The sequence below is a fragment of the Physcomitrium patens genome, chromosome 1, assembly GCF_059467195.1.
Source record: "Physcomitrium patens ecotype Gransden chromosome 1, ASM5946719v1, whole genome shotgun sequence".
NCBI lineage: Eukaryota > Viridiplantae > Streptophyta > Bryopsida > Funariales > Funariaceae > Physcomitrium > Physcomitrium patens.
In genome coordinates, this window is record NC_143410.1 from 27,345,631 (window position 1) to 27,360,527 (window position 14,897).

Here is a 14,897-nt window from a genome sequence, read left to right on the forward strand (position 1 = left end):
ATCTACCTTATATTTAATCTCTAAGATATCATTTTATTGTTCATATCCAAGGATTACATGCATGGATTGTGCAACAAGGAATTGGATGGAGAGCATAGAATGGCAGGAAAAAAAAAATGCAAAAAATGCAATAAAAAAACATGATGGAATTAGTGGCATGGCATCCATCACAAGGGAAAATATTGCAAAATGGGGGCAGACACTTTTTCGCCATTGGATGACATTTTATTTGTAGGCCCATTTTATTATTGTTAAAAACAACTAACTCACACTAACAGTGACTTTTTTTATTTTTTATTTCAATCTGCGTTTCATAATAAACCACAAGCTTAGATAGTTACGAAAGTCAAATAACGCAGTGTCTCAAATGTTTGGCAACAGTGCAGAAACTGCAGGGCTTAATGGATGCTGAAATCACAGCATAGAACCTCTGACAAGCTGCTGGTAGCGGGCAATTGCAGCGATTCCCTGAGCGCGGCAGGGCGAGCTAGGGCTTTAGCGGAGGAACAAATCCACCAACCCCCCACGGCCATTGTGAACGCTACAGCTCCTTCACCATCATGTCCATGATTGTTCAAGTTCTCCTTTCAGTGTTACCTGCAAGACATATCAGGCTAAGCTAAGCAGTTCATTTAATCGCTTGTAAAATGAAAGATGAAGTGGGTAGAATTCCTTGGTGGAGTTTCTATGAACTGGGCACTTCAGCAGAGGGAGAAAACCTGCAAGAAAGGACTTATTAGACTGACGCAGAGAATTTTATGTGGATGCTGTCATCGTGCAATTCATCTTCTAGGTTAATGGAATCTGTACTTGCCTCCTGCGCAGCCCCTACAGTAGCACCACGGGCTTCCATACAGTTGGTTAATTCAGGTCCACCAGTAGGCACCCAGCGGTGGATGATTGTTTATCGGATAGATAGATTGCCAAGCATGCTCGTGGGTGAAAAGGACATGGACATGGTGTAAGGGCAAACAGTTACAGACACACGTACAGATATATTTCAAGCAATATCGCGGCAGGTCAATTTCAAGTAACCATATTGCTCAGTTTACTCGTAGGACGAACACAATCATAGCATTCACAGTCCTTCCAAGTTCCTGGCGACAACGAAAGGTGGTTACCGCTGTTGTTCCATGCCTGAAACATGCGTTTCGACTTCCTTTCGGGAAAGTGAGGTATACATTGAGCAAGCATAACAATGCTATGTATGGGCGGAGGATGACGTTGTCAAACAACTGCAAAGCGAAGGAGCATACTCGTCTAATCATTAACCTATTGCAGTTGAGTTGGGGTTGCATCAATGCCTCATGAGGTGCCACGGTGTATGCGCTGACAACGCATTACATCCATACGTCCCACGATCATTCATCATCGAATTCGAGAGAGATTCTCAAAAATTAATACGAATAATATCAAGGCAGAAATGACTGCTGGCCTTGCAAGGGACGACGTGCGAACCTGCGCGAGGAAACACGGAAGTGAATGACGACAGACAAGAACTGTATTTCACACAGAAGGATCCGCCGAATGTTATGAACACCACAACACTGATCAGACAATTAAATCGCAAATTAAATCAACTTCAAAATCAAAGCATCAAATTCCTGTCTGCAAACAAACGTGTACCATAACAATCACATCTGATGATACTTCTAGTGATCAAACATAATTCACGACTTTTATGCTGAGGACAAGAGGAAGAAAAAACACTTATCATATCACACTTCAATCACAGCAACAGAACTAAGAATGAGCAGAAAGGGTTCGTGGAACGGTCACCTGAAAGAACCTAATTATATCCTTCTCCATCATTCAACGGCCGGAACCGAGAAACAAAAGCTTGTATCTCATGGAAATGAAAATCGACAGCTCGATGCGGCTAACTCTAAAAACTGTCGATTTTTTTAATGGTGTGTCTCCTTCTTAGTGAACCTAGTTTAGCGTACCCTCAAATGTGACCAAAACTAACTCAACTGAATCAGGAAGGTGATAAAAATGCAGAGATTTAAACAGAAAATATATTCTTTGGGCATGAACAATGAGGGAACACTCAAGTGAAGCCGAACACGACAAGGCCTCTTGAACTGCAAATTTAGAAACGGCCTCCAAAACAATCAATCATAACAGCCTGGTGATGAAAATATGTATGATCTCCCCTTGACCGTCACCAAAATTTGTAGGGATAAAAAATGCAATTATTGAATAATTCACACAGAAAGCCCCCGATTAACTGATAATTCAGCTGTGCATGTATACTCGTCACAAGCTACTTGAAACAATTTTAGAAAGTCTCTGGGATCACGGAACTGCATCGCATCTGCATCTAGAGCCTGTGTACTGCCACATGGATTGTGGAAGAGTATTGACAAGGAACAGGCTGTAGAAATGCTAGAAGACCAGCTGCAAAAGGCCAAACTTCGAATGAAATTACAAAATACAACGAAGAGGAACAAACCTTCGAGTAAAATTATGAAACAAACTCAGTGAAACATACGGCTAAAGGAAGTGTAGTTTTATGAAGGGCTTTCAGTGACTTACTTGCACAAAGAAAGATTTTCTAGCTAGGAAAAACTGTAGGTTGCTCAAGTTCATTACTGGGTGACTCCGACAAGACGAAAACCATGCAAGTTCCCACCTCCATTTTGGTGAACGCTAATTATCAGATATAAAGCTGCTTTCTGAGCTTCATGCATTCATCGGGATACGATTGACTACAGACGATTGCAATCAAGCGCAATGCTATTCTTAAAAAGATTGAGAGAAAGAGCCTTGATGTCACGTTGCATCAATGAATGGAACACAACTTTGTGGTACAATCCTCAGGCAACGTCTGTGTTTTTCACAAACTTGGAATTGGTTCATATATTCCCATGCGTGCAATTTGTTTTTCAATGCCAAGTGAGAGTTCTTCTCTCCGGTACTTTGAACATCCTTCTGTACTTGTCTGGATTTTTACAGGATATGGAATCGAAAATACACATCCAATCACGATTATTCGCAGGAACAAGGCAATCTATGTCAAGAATCTACCCATCGTCATCTACTGAAATGGGATAAAACAAAAACCACCATCCAAGCTCAAAAAACCAAACCAAATTTACCAACAGAACGGGGCTTCCTGAGTCGCTAATCTTCACTCTGGCTTCACTTCTCAGTTTTTCACTCCTTGGGCTACACGCCTACAATGTCAAAAATGAAGTTGTACAATAAAATAGAGAATCTATCAGAGCAAATTGCAAGACCTGAAAAGCGAAGACATTGAACAAATCATAGAAACTGGGCATTAGTCTTATACAACAAATATGTCCAAAAACCTAAAACCTGACCAACTGTCCACCCAAGCACCTACTTCAGAAATATGTAAGAAGCATTTGTATGTAGATGGAATAAATTAGCCCTGTGAAGCAAAATACTTAAGCCAGTACCAAACGTCCTTGGTAATGTAAGCACGTTTGATGACTTTAGAGGCCTTATGAGACAGTTTTTAAAAAATGTGTCATGCATCAACCACATTGGTCAGAAAGTCCACACATCAATGAAGCCTCACCCACACGTAAAACAGGACGTGCAACGGAGTCCGCAATCCCTTATTGCAACAGGAATCGCTAATCTTCACTCTGGCTTCGAAGCGCCATCATTTTCCACATGAAATCGTAACAAGATTACCATTCTCCTATCGTCTTGACCAGAATCGTACCATTGGTGTGAAAGTGAGAATGAAATTGCTGTTGTCCAAAAATAGACATTTTTGTTCTACTGCTGTTTTGAAGTTCGAGTAGTAGTCGTAAGTTCGCGGTCCGGTTCTTCAACACACCCTCTTCCGCATCATCATCATCAAACAATGCCCGCTCAAGCAAGAAATCTCCAGTAAAATCAACACCTTCAGTAGTCAACATGTAGCAGAGAGTACACAGGTCCCCATACTAAACATAGACAACTTGGCCCAACGCAGCAAATACCATGTGATGGGACAAATGAGAGGTTTCCTTGGAGGGGGTCCGTGATGACCCCCTCCAAGTACAAGTTGATCACTATAATAAGTCGAGCTCATGCTTGATTAAACGTGATAAAAGTTATATTAACATTTGGCAAAGCACCCATCTCGATGAGTTTCTCCGAGCCTGAAAACTCAACATCACTCTGTAACTAAAACGAGCGGAATGTCTATTGTTCCTTGCTGTCAAATATTGATACGGTAAGTATACGGTGGCAGCCCGAAATAAGAACAGATAGCTGCAGTAACTTCTCCCCGAGTCGTAGAATTCAAAGTAACGCAGAAAACACCCCCACGCTTTCCAGGAGGACGTGTTAATTGGGATCATATATAGTGGGGAAAAAAACTTGCTTAATATAATTAAGGGCTACTAACTGACAGCTTATGCATAGAAAGATACTCTCGTCCACTGTATGAATTGTACAGAACCGAGGCTGTAGAGACATTCTGTAATGTACTGTACAAACATTCTCTAATACTGTAAACGGTTTACAAAGAGCTGCAACCAACACAAAATGCTAGATCCAGTTGGAAAAATCCAAGCATCGTGCATCCACAATTTAGAAGTGCTAACAGTCAAGTTTTCAAGACCCTTAAATCTTTCCAGTTCATGTTGGAAAACTTTACCATTCGCCTACATTTACATCGAGTTGAAGAAAGATTCCATTTGAACGGTCAAGAGTTCTGAAGAGGTTCTCAGAAATCGCTGAGGCCGCTATTGTTGTGTGTTGACAACCCCACGCACGGAGTAGCTGTTCTTTACCCCCCCCCCCCCGGTGCCACGCTGTACGCGCCTTTCCTCCTATTCATATGGCCCAAGACTTCAGTGAGCCTCGATTAAGAGGCGACATAAGGGTCAGGCATTCAAAACCTAAAATAGAAATGCCAATTCCTTAGAGCTAAATCGCACATCCATGCATCTGGGTTTTAGATTCATGTTCATGAGGAGAGAATCGGTAGTCGAACAATCAAGCCCCGGAATCCAAAATCTGATTCAGTGAAACATTCCATACAAACCCATGTGCACAACGGCGGACATTGTTCCCCGTAAGAACAAGATGGAAACACCCTTCATCATCGATCACTTGACTCAAGAATCCTTCAAGAGAGAAACCAGAAGATGGGTTGCAGCGCGATCTCATGATTACAGTCCAAAAAGGATGCAATGAACAGCGTCCCACGCAAATTCCTCATGTGTGACAACCAAATTTAGCCCACTGATATTCCAATCCATCTCAGCAAACGAAGCCGATGCTCTACAAGCTTTCCATCTAAACGTCATGCCATCGCACGTTAAACCCGAACAAACAGTGACACAACTGCACTCGTCAGCATTAAAATAAGATTTAGCCAAAATAAAAAGCAGCTGTGTCTTACATGCTGGGCGTCACACTTGAGGAGCTCCCTCTACGGCGGTTCATTCCTGCTGCGAGCCTCGACTTCCGATCTAAATGAGGACCAATGCCACGCCCAATGTTGCCCCCCAACCACGGTCCACGCGCCACATTCACCACTGCTGTACCCCCCAGAGACGCGACCGCAAACCCGAACATGTACATTCTAGTCTTCCAAGGATTACACATCCACGACCACATGCCCTCCTCCCTTCACAACACCTCACCGCTCAACTAAACCTAATCATCTAATATTCCCCATCCCGCTCCGCCATTACCACCCTCATTCCGCCATCCTCAATCACTGCTCAATCCCACCCCACGACACGCCACAATCAGTCTCTACCTCACCTTCGGCCTATTTCCATTCCGGCAATGCCAATCTGCAATCACCGTCCATCTTCGGCAGACGTTTCTGTTCTTCGGAATCTCAACAAATCAGGATGCGATTTCTCTCACCCTTTAATTCCCACATGTGTTTATTTTTCCTTTTTTCTTTTTTCTTCTTCACAGTTGATTCCGTGGATGCGAGCAACAACGAGCTTACTTTCAATATCCAACAATCCGTGGGAGCTCGCCATGAATGATTGCGACGAAAGTAGGGAAACGCCGCGCTAGCAGACAGCGGCAGCAGGGGGGACTAGGAAACGCACCTCCGCTCCGTCAGGGTTTGCAGTGAACGCCATTCACACGGAGACAATCCATTCGAGACACCAAAACAATGGCGTGGCAAAAAGAAAAATACCACGTGTAGAGTTCCAATGTCCGCGTTGGGGGAAGAAAAAAAAAAAAAAAAAAAAAAAAAAGAGAGAGAGAGAGAGAGAGCTGACTGCGAAGGTCGGACGGACGGACGGACGCCTTGCAGGACCTGAATTGATTACTTCACCCGAGATCGAAAGGTGACTTTGTCCTGAAGGCGCGACCAGCATAATAAAAACACCCCCTTTTTCCCCGTCGCGGTCTTCTTCTTCGCCCCTCGCCCCTCGCCTTCTTGCGCCTCAAACCTAATTTTAGACCGACCTGGGGGTCCACACTTTCCCTACCAGCCCACAATGCCCATGTGGGGAGAAATGGAATTATGTGGGTGTTTTTAATCGGGAGGAATTTCGGGTTTAAAATTGGTGCGCAGAGGGGTAGCTAGGTGCTGGTATTCTAGGCCGGCCGCCACAATGATCAGCAACCCTGCTGCGGCCATCGAAGTCGCCGTCGTCTGTAGATTTTCCTCTTGCCCCTGTGTTTTTAGGGTTTGCTAGGCAACCTTTTTTTTACTTTCGGTGATTTTGTGGGGGTGGTGCAAGCCTCGCTCGCCCTCTCTCAGGTCTTGTGTTGACTAGTAAAAGGGGCGTCCCAGTGTGAGGAGGGGGGGGGGGAGGACTTGGAATTGGAAGCAGCACCATGTGGAGGGATGTGAGGCTTTCTTTCACACCCATTTTTTAATGTGCCTGCTTTGCGAAGATTTTATCCCCCCCCCCCCCCAGTGAAGGATCGCCTGCAGTCTCAGAATATGATTGATAAATGAATGGCGATCAACGCCTGTCAATCTCAATCATTTATCAACCAAAATTGCATGAGAAATGGCAACCGCATTTTTTTAAGTCGCTTTCTGTCAATTTTCACTCTTGTCGTTACTGTTTTATTTAATAAGTTTATTCATTAACTGCAATGTGGTTTTGCCACCAAATCAAATGATTCCGAAGAACAGAGACCGTGCATTTTTTTGGTCAAATTTTCCAAAATTACAAATTTATTTATTTATTTTTAATAAAAAGAAGTCTCGTATCGGCTCATTCAATGGTTATATTGAAAGTGTTGCAGTTATTAAAAAAATCTGGTGGCGTTACAACATAACAGCATGAGCTGTTGGAATTACCTTGAAAAACTAAATGAAAATAAGAGTGAAAGCAACATTTTTGATATAAAGCATTATTTGTGTGTGTGTGTGTGTGCATGTGTATGTTTGGTTGTACACTATAAAATGCATCAACCAATACAATTGAGAATACAGGAACTGTAAAAATAAAGTAACAACAAGTTTACCAAACACATTGTACTAAATCCAGCCTTGTCTTGGCTCACTTTTGAACACAAGGAACTACTTTTGTAGCACATGTTCTAAATCTTTGAAGTCTCCCTGGGATATTATCTTCTAATATTTCATCACTTTGTAGGAAAGAGGGTGGGTTGTAAGGATTAGGATTTCAGAACATGTAGAAGGAGGAGAAGAAAAGTAAAAAAAGTAACCCAATACGTTACGGACTATTAAATTCTATGTAAAGAAACTCTGTCCTCTGAGATGAGATTAAAAAAAAAAAGGGCCAGTTGGGAAGAGCTTCTTCTAACTTGTCCTACATTAAGCTTCCGAAACCCAAAAAAAAACCCAGGGTTTGTGTAAGCAAAGCCTGTGGCACCCCTTGTATTAGAAAAATTGAGCTGATGGGCATGATAAAGCTGAACCCACAATTTGCTGGATTATAGAAGGGCGTGCTTCTGCAAGAACAAAAGCCCCTTGTATCAGACCTCTGAATGATCGTATGATAAGTAGGCAGAGGTGTGAGAGAGCCTGTTAATGTGAAAAGTCAAACTTGCCCCCCCACTCCCCCTCTATTTACAAAACCACCACCTAGTCAGATCTTATCAGCGTGTATTCCTGGATTTTGTGAGATGATACGCCGTGATCCCTAGATTAAGTATTGTTTTTCATGGTAACAAAAGATAGGCAAGTGTACTGTGGTGGAACAGCGAAAATCTCAGTGAGGGGTGTCTGTGAACAGCGTGGTTTTATTCCACGTTTACTAAAATGGTTAGTCGGCTCCATATAATTTTTTAAAAGTGTTCCAGTATGGGAAGATCTTCATTTTTTGCTCTTCTTTGGTCCGTTTTTGTTTATTTTGTAGTTTTCAAAGGAACAGGCTTTCATCATTGGAAAGTGTTCCTTGACATTGTCATTGCATTGAACCATGCGATGAGGTGTGAAAAAAAGTTGCTTGATTTGTGTGTCTATTAAGTGAAAGTGGTTTATTAGTTGGTGCCCATTTAGTAAATAAATATATCAAGAGGAAAATGGCACCTGTACATTTCAATAGAAGTACCGAAATATAGGGTGAACAGAAATGGGATATCCCAAACCCTTTCCATCTCAGCAAAATGTGACTCATCCAACGACAAAATGTTTTCAGAAACTCAAAAATCAAAAAGAATAAAAAACCCACGAAGTATGTTTGAGGTGACGATGGTTTGGGGGAGTCCCGCCCAAGACGGAGATTCATTTTTTGTATTTTATTTTTATTTTTTCAAAAATACAAAACGAGCCGGAGTATTCTTTTGGGAGAGATTTGGACGAGGAGGAGGGTGAAAGTTGACGGGGTCGGGCCACCTCGAACGACCTCGATAGTTACGCGGCAAGAGGAGGCCGTAGATTCGAAATCGTTACTGCACAACAACCTCCCCCAGACTAGGATTTCAAAGCAGGATTTCATCCAGCCTCAGGTTTTTTTCAGCCTGCTTGCTGCTCCATTGGGTTCCTCGATTCGTAATGGTGGCACACCTCCCGTAGTGTTACTCTCTAATTGGGTTTAATACCAGAAATTTTAGTTTCGGCCCTCAACCCTAACAACTCTTCTCCTTCCCTTCGCTTTTCTGCTCTTGCGCTGAGCTCCGAACTCAACCTGGATCAATGCAGGCGGGCGAGGGCGCATGAAATGGATGAACGAAACTCTCCACCATCCGATTGACATCCATTTATGGATGAATGATAAATATATTTACTTTGGAGCAGTCTGGGGGACGTTCTGACCTGTACGTTGCGAAACAGGGAGGAGGGGGGGAGTGTGTGCGGCCATGGCCATGGCGTGCGAAGCCGATGCTCTGACACAACGTAAGAGAAGTGGGAAAAAAGCAGCCCGAGGGACGATCGGAGGGGAAGGCATTAAGAGGCAGAGAGGGTCGCAGAGTAAGGAAGGGCGAGGTTAGGTAGAGAGCCTGCAAAGATGTGTCAGAGGAGGTGGTAAGTAAGAAGGGGGAGCGAAGTAGAGGAAGAGAGGAGGAGAAATCCGGCGATGGCGGTAAAAGTGAAGGGAGGGGGAGGGGGAGGGGTGGCAGTGATGGGGGCAGAGGCGGTAATCGAGGATGCGAAGACAACGACAACGATGGAGGCGGAAGCCCGGGAGGGAAATTACGGCTAGAAGACAAGGGAATAGAAGAACAGAGACGAGGAGTGGAAGGGAACTATAAAACATGCTGTGTGCTGGATAGCTTGCTGGATTCCCTGGAGGCTGCTGCTGATGCTACAGTACAAGGGGGAGGAGGATGAGGATGCTTCGGAATGTGCAGCGCATGGCTGCAAGTGAGAGGAGATGAACAAGAGTAAGTAAAGAGGAAGTAGAGGGGGCGACTTGGGATTATAATACTATAACGCGCACCTGCCCATCCCTGCGTGCCCGCACCCCATTCTTATCATCCCCCATCCCTACTTCCTTTTTAAGCCTGCCTTGTTCGTCCTCTTCCTCTTCTAGTTCTTCTCAGCACTTACCTACGCAACTCACACCCTCCATGCCTCTGTGTCCACTTGCTGCGAAGTGTGTGCGTACTTTGCTTAAGTAGAACTGGTGACTGCTTTTCCGGTCTTCGGAAGTTGTTTCTTTTGTGGAGTTGTCTTGTGCTGTCTTCCGTTTTGCGCTGGTGAGGATTGTAGGTACCTTCTCTGGTGAGGGTTTGGGCTGCAGTGGATCTATGAGTTGAGGTGAGGTGAGGTGGCGATTGACCAAGGCTGGGCTCGTGGCTGGGCCGAAAAAGGCCGAGGACAACTAAGGGAGAGGGTTTTGAAGATGTGCGTTGGTGCCCGATCTGGGATTTCGTGGTGGCTGTAGAAGAGTTGAAGTTTGAGAGGAAAACTGGACAGAGGGATTGGAAGTGTAGGACTTGGAACAACCTGAAATTTGCATTGGAGGGCCACGACAGGAGAAGTTACAGGCTTGAGCGAGCTCGGGAGAGCGTGTTCTGGCATGCGCTGTTATATGAACACTGGGTGATAGAGCTAGAATCGTCCATGATCTTCGCGTGCCTACTCCCGGTCTGCACCTCTTTCTTTGGACCTTTGTTTTTGCCCCCACAGCGTGCGGGGACTTCAGAGCCTCACCATCCTTCATCGACTATCAGAATCCAGTAGGCATTGATCTTGGCAATGGAGACTGAAGAAGTCTAACTGCATGCGATTTTCTATCTGGTTTCACATTGAACTACAATTAGACTTACCTGAGTAACCGTATTATCTTGTGCGCACGTCGAGTCATTAAGACATTGTTCGGGTTAGAGTAAACTGATTTACACGACTAGTAGTGTTAGCGGCGTTCCTTTTTGAGTCTCATGTGCGGGATGCGAATGGCCAAATCTTTGAGCCGCAGCAGACTGGGGTTTGTTAATCACGTGAGGAGGGCTTGGAAGATGCGAGCTGGACAGTAGGCTGGACGTTGTTAGGCGTTACCTGTGCCGAGGAGCGGCGGAGCAGTACCTGGAATCGCTGACCGATAAAGATTCCTTGTTATTCCCGACGTGATATCAGATTACAAGTTGTAATTTGGTATGCTCACGGCCATTTTAGTGTGTAGTTGGCGATCTTTAACCTTTTACCACAACACATCCGTGATTACCCTGCTCACATATTGATACTGATTCCTTAGGCATGTCTCGCATGTTTTTCACATGGACAGTCTGTGGTTCTTTAATGATTCGTGATCCCATGAATGACATTTTCTCCTCCCATTTCTGTTTTGCAGGTCCATTTCTGCTTGTAAAAAGCAGGAATTATTTCAGCTCAAGAGCGTGCTTCAAATTGTGTGAAATGGCAGGTCCAGCAGGAGCTTTATGGAGTACTTGTGATCCACAGCCTATTCAACAGGCAGAGATATTTAGTGGTCCTGACAACCAAGCTGGTTTGATGTCTTTTCATGTGGATACCCCGTTCCATTGGGGATCTGAACCATGGGCTCTCCACTCTCGGTCAGATGACATCGCCTTGATGTCCCCCTCGCTTGTTCACGACATATCACCTTATGATTCTGTCTTGCATCTTTCCGGAGTGTCTGGGGATGTGCAAGATTTAGTTTGCGGGAATCCCAAATTTCGCCAAAGTGGGCAATGGGGGCAGAGCGAGTTTTCATACTCTGTTCAGGACAACATGCAAGATCTCCTAACCAACCAGTTCATACCGTACAACACATCTTCATTGGGTTTAAATCATCTCTCCCCGAATTTCACCGACTTGGATTGCGCACCGGTATACAATGATACCAAGGCTTTTGGCACTGTTACACACAACAGGGCAGTCCCGAGCACTAATACCCAGAGTGCTCAGCACGGGAGTTCGTCTATGGTTTCAAGTAACAGGCCAATCACTAGCACAGCTTCTCCTACTACTCAGTATGGAGGTCCGAGGACTCCATCCCAAACCACCCAGTACGGGGGTTCATCTATGGTTACCAACTCGATGGAAATGTTTGCTTCAGCTGCACCTCAGGGTATTATGACTACATCTGGCTTGAGTGGCGGTTGCAACTCAGACTTGATGCATCTGCCGAAGCGCCAGCATGCTCACTCTCTTCCTCCTACCACTGGCAGAGATTTAACTGCATCTGAAGTGGTATCTGGAAATTCGATATCAAACATTTCCGGGGTTGGATCTTTTAACAGCAGCCAGAAAAGCAGTGCATCCGTGATGATGTCTCCTTTAGCTGCTTCTTCTCACATGCACAAGGCTGCTGCTGTATCTGAAGAACTTAAGATGGCAAGTTTCAACCCTGGTCCATTCGTACCTACGCAGAAAAAGCAGCAACATGAGCAGCAGGATACGATGACCTCTAATCGTATATGGGCGGATAAGAACAACTTGGGAAAAATTAGTTCATCGCCCATTCCGATCATGGGGTTTGAGCAGAGTCAACAGCAATCCATGAGCAATTCCTCCCCTGTTACCAGTTTGGGGTTTGAGCAAAGGCAAAAAATGTCCATGGGTAGCTCTCCCTCCATCACGATCATTGGATTTGAGCAAAGACAGAAGCAACCTATGAGTAGTTCTTCCCCCATTTCAAACATGGTTTTTGAACCAAGACAAAAACAGCCAATGAGTAGCTCTTCTCCTATCTCTAATATTGTCTTTGAGCAAAGACAACTCCCAACTGTGGGTAGCTCTCCTCCGATTTCAATCTCAGGATTTGAGCCAAAGAAACAACCATCTTTGAGCAATTCTCCTCCCCTCTCTAATCTGGGTTTTGAGCAAAGGCTACAACCCATGAGTAATGCATCTCCTATTTCCAACTTACCCTTTGAGCAACAAAGACAACAAGCAACCATGAGTAACACCAGATCTGCAGAACCCGATTCTGTCGAGTCTACCACGAAGTGGCCCTTGCGGATGGATGGTGCCATAGGTGGATGTGCTGGCTTACCAAGCAGTCAGAAAGCTCCTGTTATCATGCAGCCTGAGACTGGGACTATGAAGTGTCCTATTCCGAGGACCATGCCCAGCAATGCTAAGGCTTGCCCAGCTGTGCAGAATGCTAATTCCGTAAACAAGCGCCCTCTTACGGTAAGGCTATCTCATCTCCTGGTCTCGCATTCGTATGTGTAGTGCGCAGTTCTGTTCCAACCGTGATATGTATGAACTTCAATGATCAAATGATGCTTAGCTGTGGTAATTGATACTGTGAGTGTCTTGGCTTCGTGTTACAGAGACTCCGCTCAGTATGCCATGTAATTTTCATGTACCATGTTGTCGGAGTACAAGTTCTTTTTAATAAAAGTTTTCAATGGATTGACATTGTCTGGTCAGGTTGATGACAAGGACCAAACTGGATCGATGAATAAGAAGTCGATGCAAAAGTTTTTGGGACCTCAAGGTTGTAGCAGACTTGAAAGTATCAGTGCTTTAGCTCACCAAAAAGTGAGTCAAAGTACAACAAGCGGTCGTGCTCTAGGGCCTGCTTTGAACACCAATCTCAAGCCTCGTGCACGCCAAGGGAGTGCCAATGATCCGCAGAGCATTGCTGCTAGGGTAACATAAACATTCTTCTACATGTTGCGTTATTTATGGTCATGTTGTAGCGACTGATTTATGAGGCACGAAAGTACATGGGGTCTGATAGAGTCGAGCATGTGCACACAGGTGCGAAGAGAAAGAATAAGTGAGCGGCTCAAAGTTTTGCAAGCCTTGATACCTAACGGTGATAAAGTGGATATGGTCACCATGCTGGAGAAGGCTATCAGCTACGTGCAGTGTTTGGAATTTCAGATTAAGGTTAGGTCTCCATCATATTTCACAGCAGAAATGTTTGTTTCCCATTTTTCTCGTTAATTTTCCGCGGATTGAGCTTATGTTGGGTCTCAGGGAGCTCGTTGTTCATGTGCAACTTCTGTTTTGTTCCAGATGTTAAAAAATGACTCTTTGTGGCCTAAGGCGCTTGGCCCTCTACCGAACACTTTGCAAGAGCTTCTCGAACTTGCTGGGCCAGAGTTTGCCGGCATAGATGGCAAGAATACTGAGGAGTCGTCAGAGAAACCGAAGAAATCTGCTCTTGAAGTAATTGAGTTGGACGGCAATCAGCCTTCTGCTGACTAAGTAGAAAACATCAGTCGAAGTGTATTATGCTTATTTATATAAATATTATGTATGTAGTTGTTAATAAGAACAAGTTTTAGGAGGGGGTTTGTTGTGAAGTGGAGTTGACAGAAGCATCTGCCTTCTTTTCACGTCAGATCCTCTCCATAAGCAGAGGTTATTCGCTTTCAGGTTAGCCCTGCTGTTTTTTTGTTACGTTGGGTGGTTTGTCCGTACTGATTTTGAATCCAGGGTTTTGGTTCCGATAAATGTCAAGACCCAGAACTCCCTATAATTTGGACCTCACATGTCCTTGTTTCAACAAGGCTTTAGTTTTTTGGTGTGCACTGGGGCCTTGTATCTTGTTGGTTGCAAACTAGGTTCATTCCAGTGTCCAGTGGACGCGAGAATGCACCTGGATGCAACTTCCTGCTGCATGTACTGTTGAAGCTGTGAATCAGACGTGCACTCGATGTACTTGTACGATGAGTTCGTTCGCATTTTTTTTTTTTTTTTTTTTTTTTTTTTTTTCTCTCTCTCTCTCTATATTGAAAATTTCTTGTGCTAGTCTTATTTATTGAAAATATAGCTTTCTTGGCTTCTTGTCATCAATATGCTTCCCTGCAAAATTTGCAGCGCTGCGGAAGCCCCAATTCTTGCTGCAGCAAGTTCACGTGCTCATCAATTTCGCCCCTGGTTTCTGTCGTTTACGGCGAAACCTTTATCCTCCAGTCCCCTGCGGGGGCTTAAATTTTTAATAGATGGTTCCATTATTTGAGGATAAGAGAGGCATGGGCATGCCGTCAGTGTACAATGAATTAAGCCTGTCAGCCGTTTGTCTCAGACCAGGATTAGTCACTGGTTTTCTCCACCTCATAAGGTTGGTCTGTTGACCCGGAGCCTTATCCAGTACTGACACGGT

General features: G+C 44.4%; 1 protein-coding gene and 1 long non-coding RNA gene across 6 annotated transcripts; one reads left to right on the plus strand and one right to left on the minus strand.

Annotated features, from left to right (window-relative positions):
* Positions 1–265: 265 nt before the first annotated feature.
* On the minus strand, positions 266–6,695 carry LOC149989976 (uncharacterized). 4 transcript variants are annotated; one of them, XR_016505975.1, is made up of 3 exons: positions 5,372–6,695; positions 1,780–4,815; positions 266–1,458 (listed from the first exon to the last, which is right to left on the minus strand). It is a non-coding gene; the product is annotated as an uncharacterized LOC149989976 (long non-coding RNA). The 4 variants fall into 4 exon arrangements; XR_016505967.1 differs by lacking the exon at positions 266–1,458 and having other exon boundaries at positions 4,025–4,796; positions 5,372–5,692; positions 6,042–6,302; XR_016505970.1 differs by lacking the exon at positions 266–1,458 and having other exon boundaries at positions 4,025–4,865; positions 5,372–6,330.
* A 1,935-nt stretch (positions 6,696–8,630) lies between these two features.
* Positions 8,631–14,311, plus strand: LOC112292412 (uncharacterized). Of its 2 annotated transcripts, none has more exons than XM_024540861.3 (5): positions 8,631–9,750; positions 11,160–12,967; positions 13,211–13,432; positions 13,544–13,675; positions 13,805–14,311. In XM_024540861.3, the coding sequence occupies exons 1-5, from the start codon at positions 9,741–9,743 to the stop codon at positions 13,994–13,996; spliced, it is 2,364 nt and encodes a 787-aa protein (XP_024396629.1). In that variant the 5' UTR covers positions 8,631–9,740; the 3' UTR covers positions 13,997–14,311. The 2 variants fall into 2 exon arrangements, with proteins under 2 accessions (XP_024396629.1, XP_024396639.1); XM_024540871.3 differs by lacking the exon at positions 8,631–9,750 and adding an exon at positions 9,906–10,963.
* The last annotated feature ends 586 nt before the right edge of the window (positions 14,312–14,897 follow it).

Coding starts and splice junctions, on each gene's coding strand:
- LOC112292412 (XM_024540861.3), top strand. Junction 12,968..13,210: donor TAAACAAGCGCCCTCTTACG/GTAAGGCTATCT, acceptor TTGTCTGGTCAG/GTTGATGACAAGGACCAAAC. Junction 13,676..13,804: donor GTTTGGAATTTCAGATTAAG/GTTAGGTCTCCA, acceptor GTTTTGTTCCAG/ATGTTAAAAAATGACTCTTT.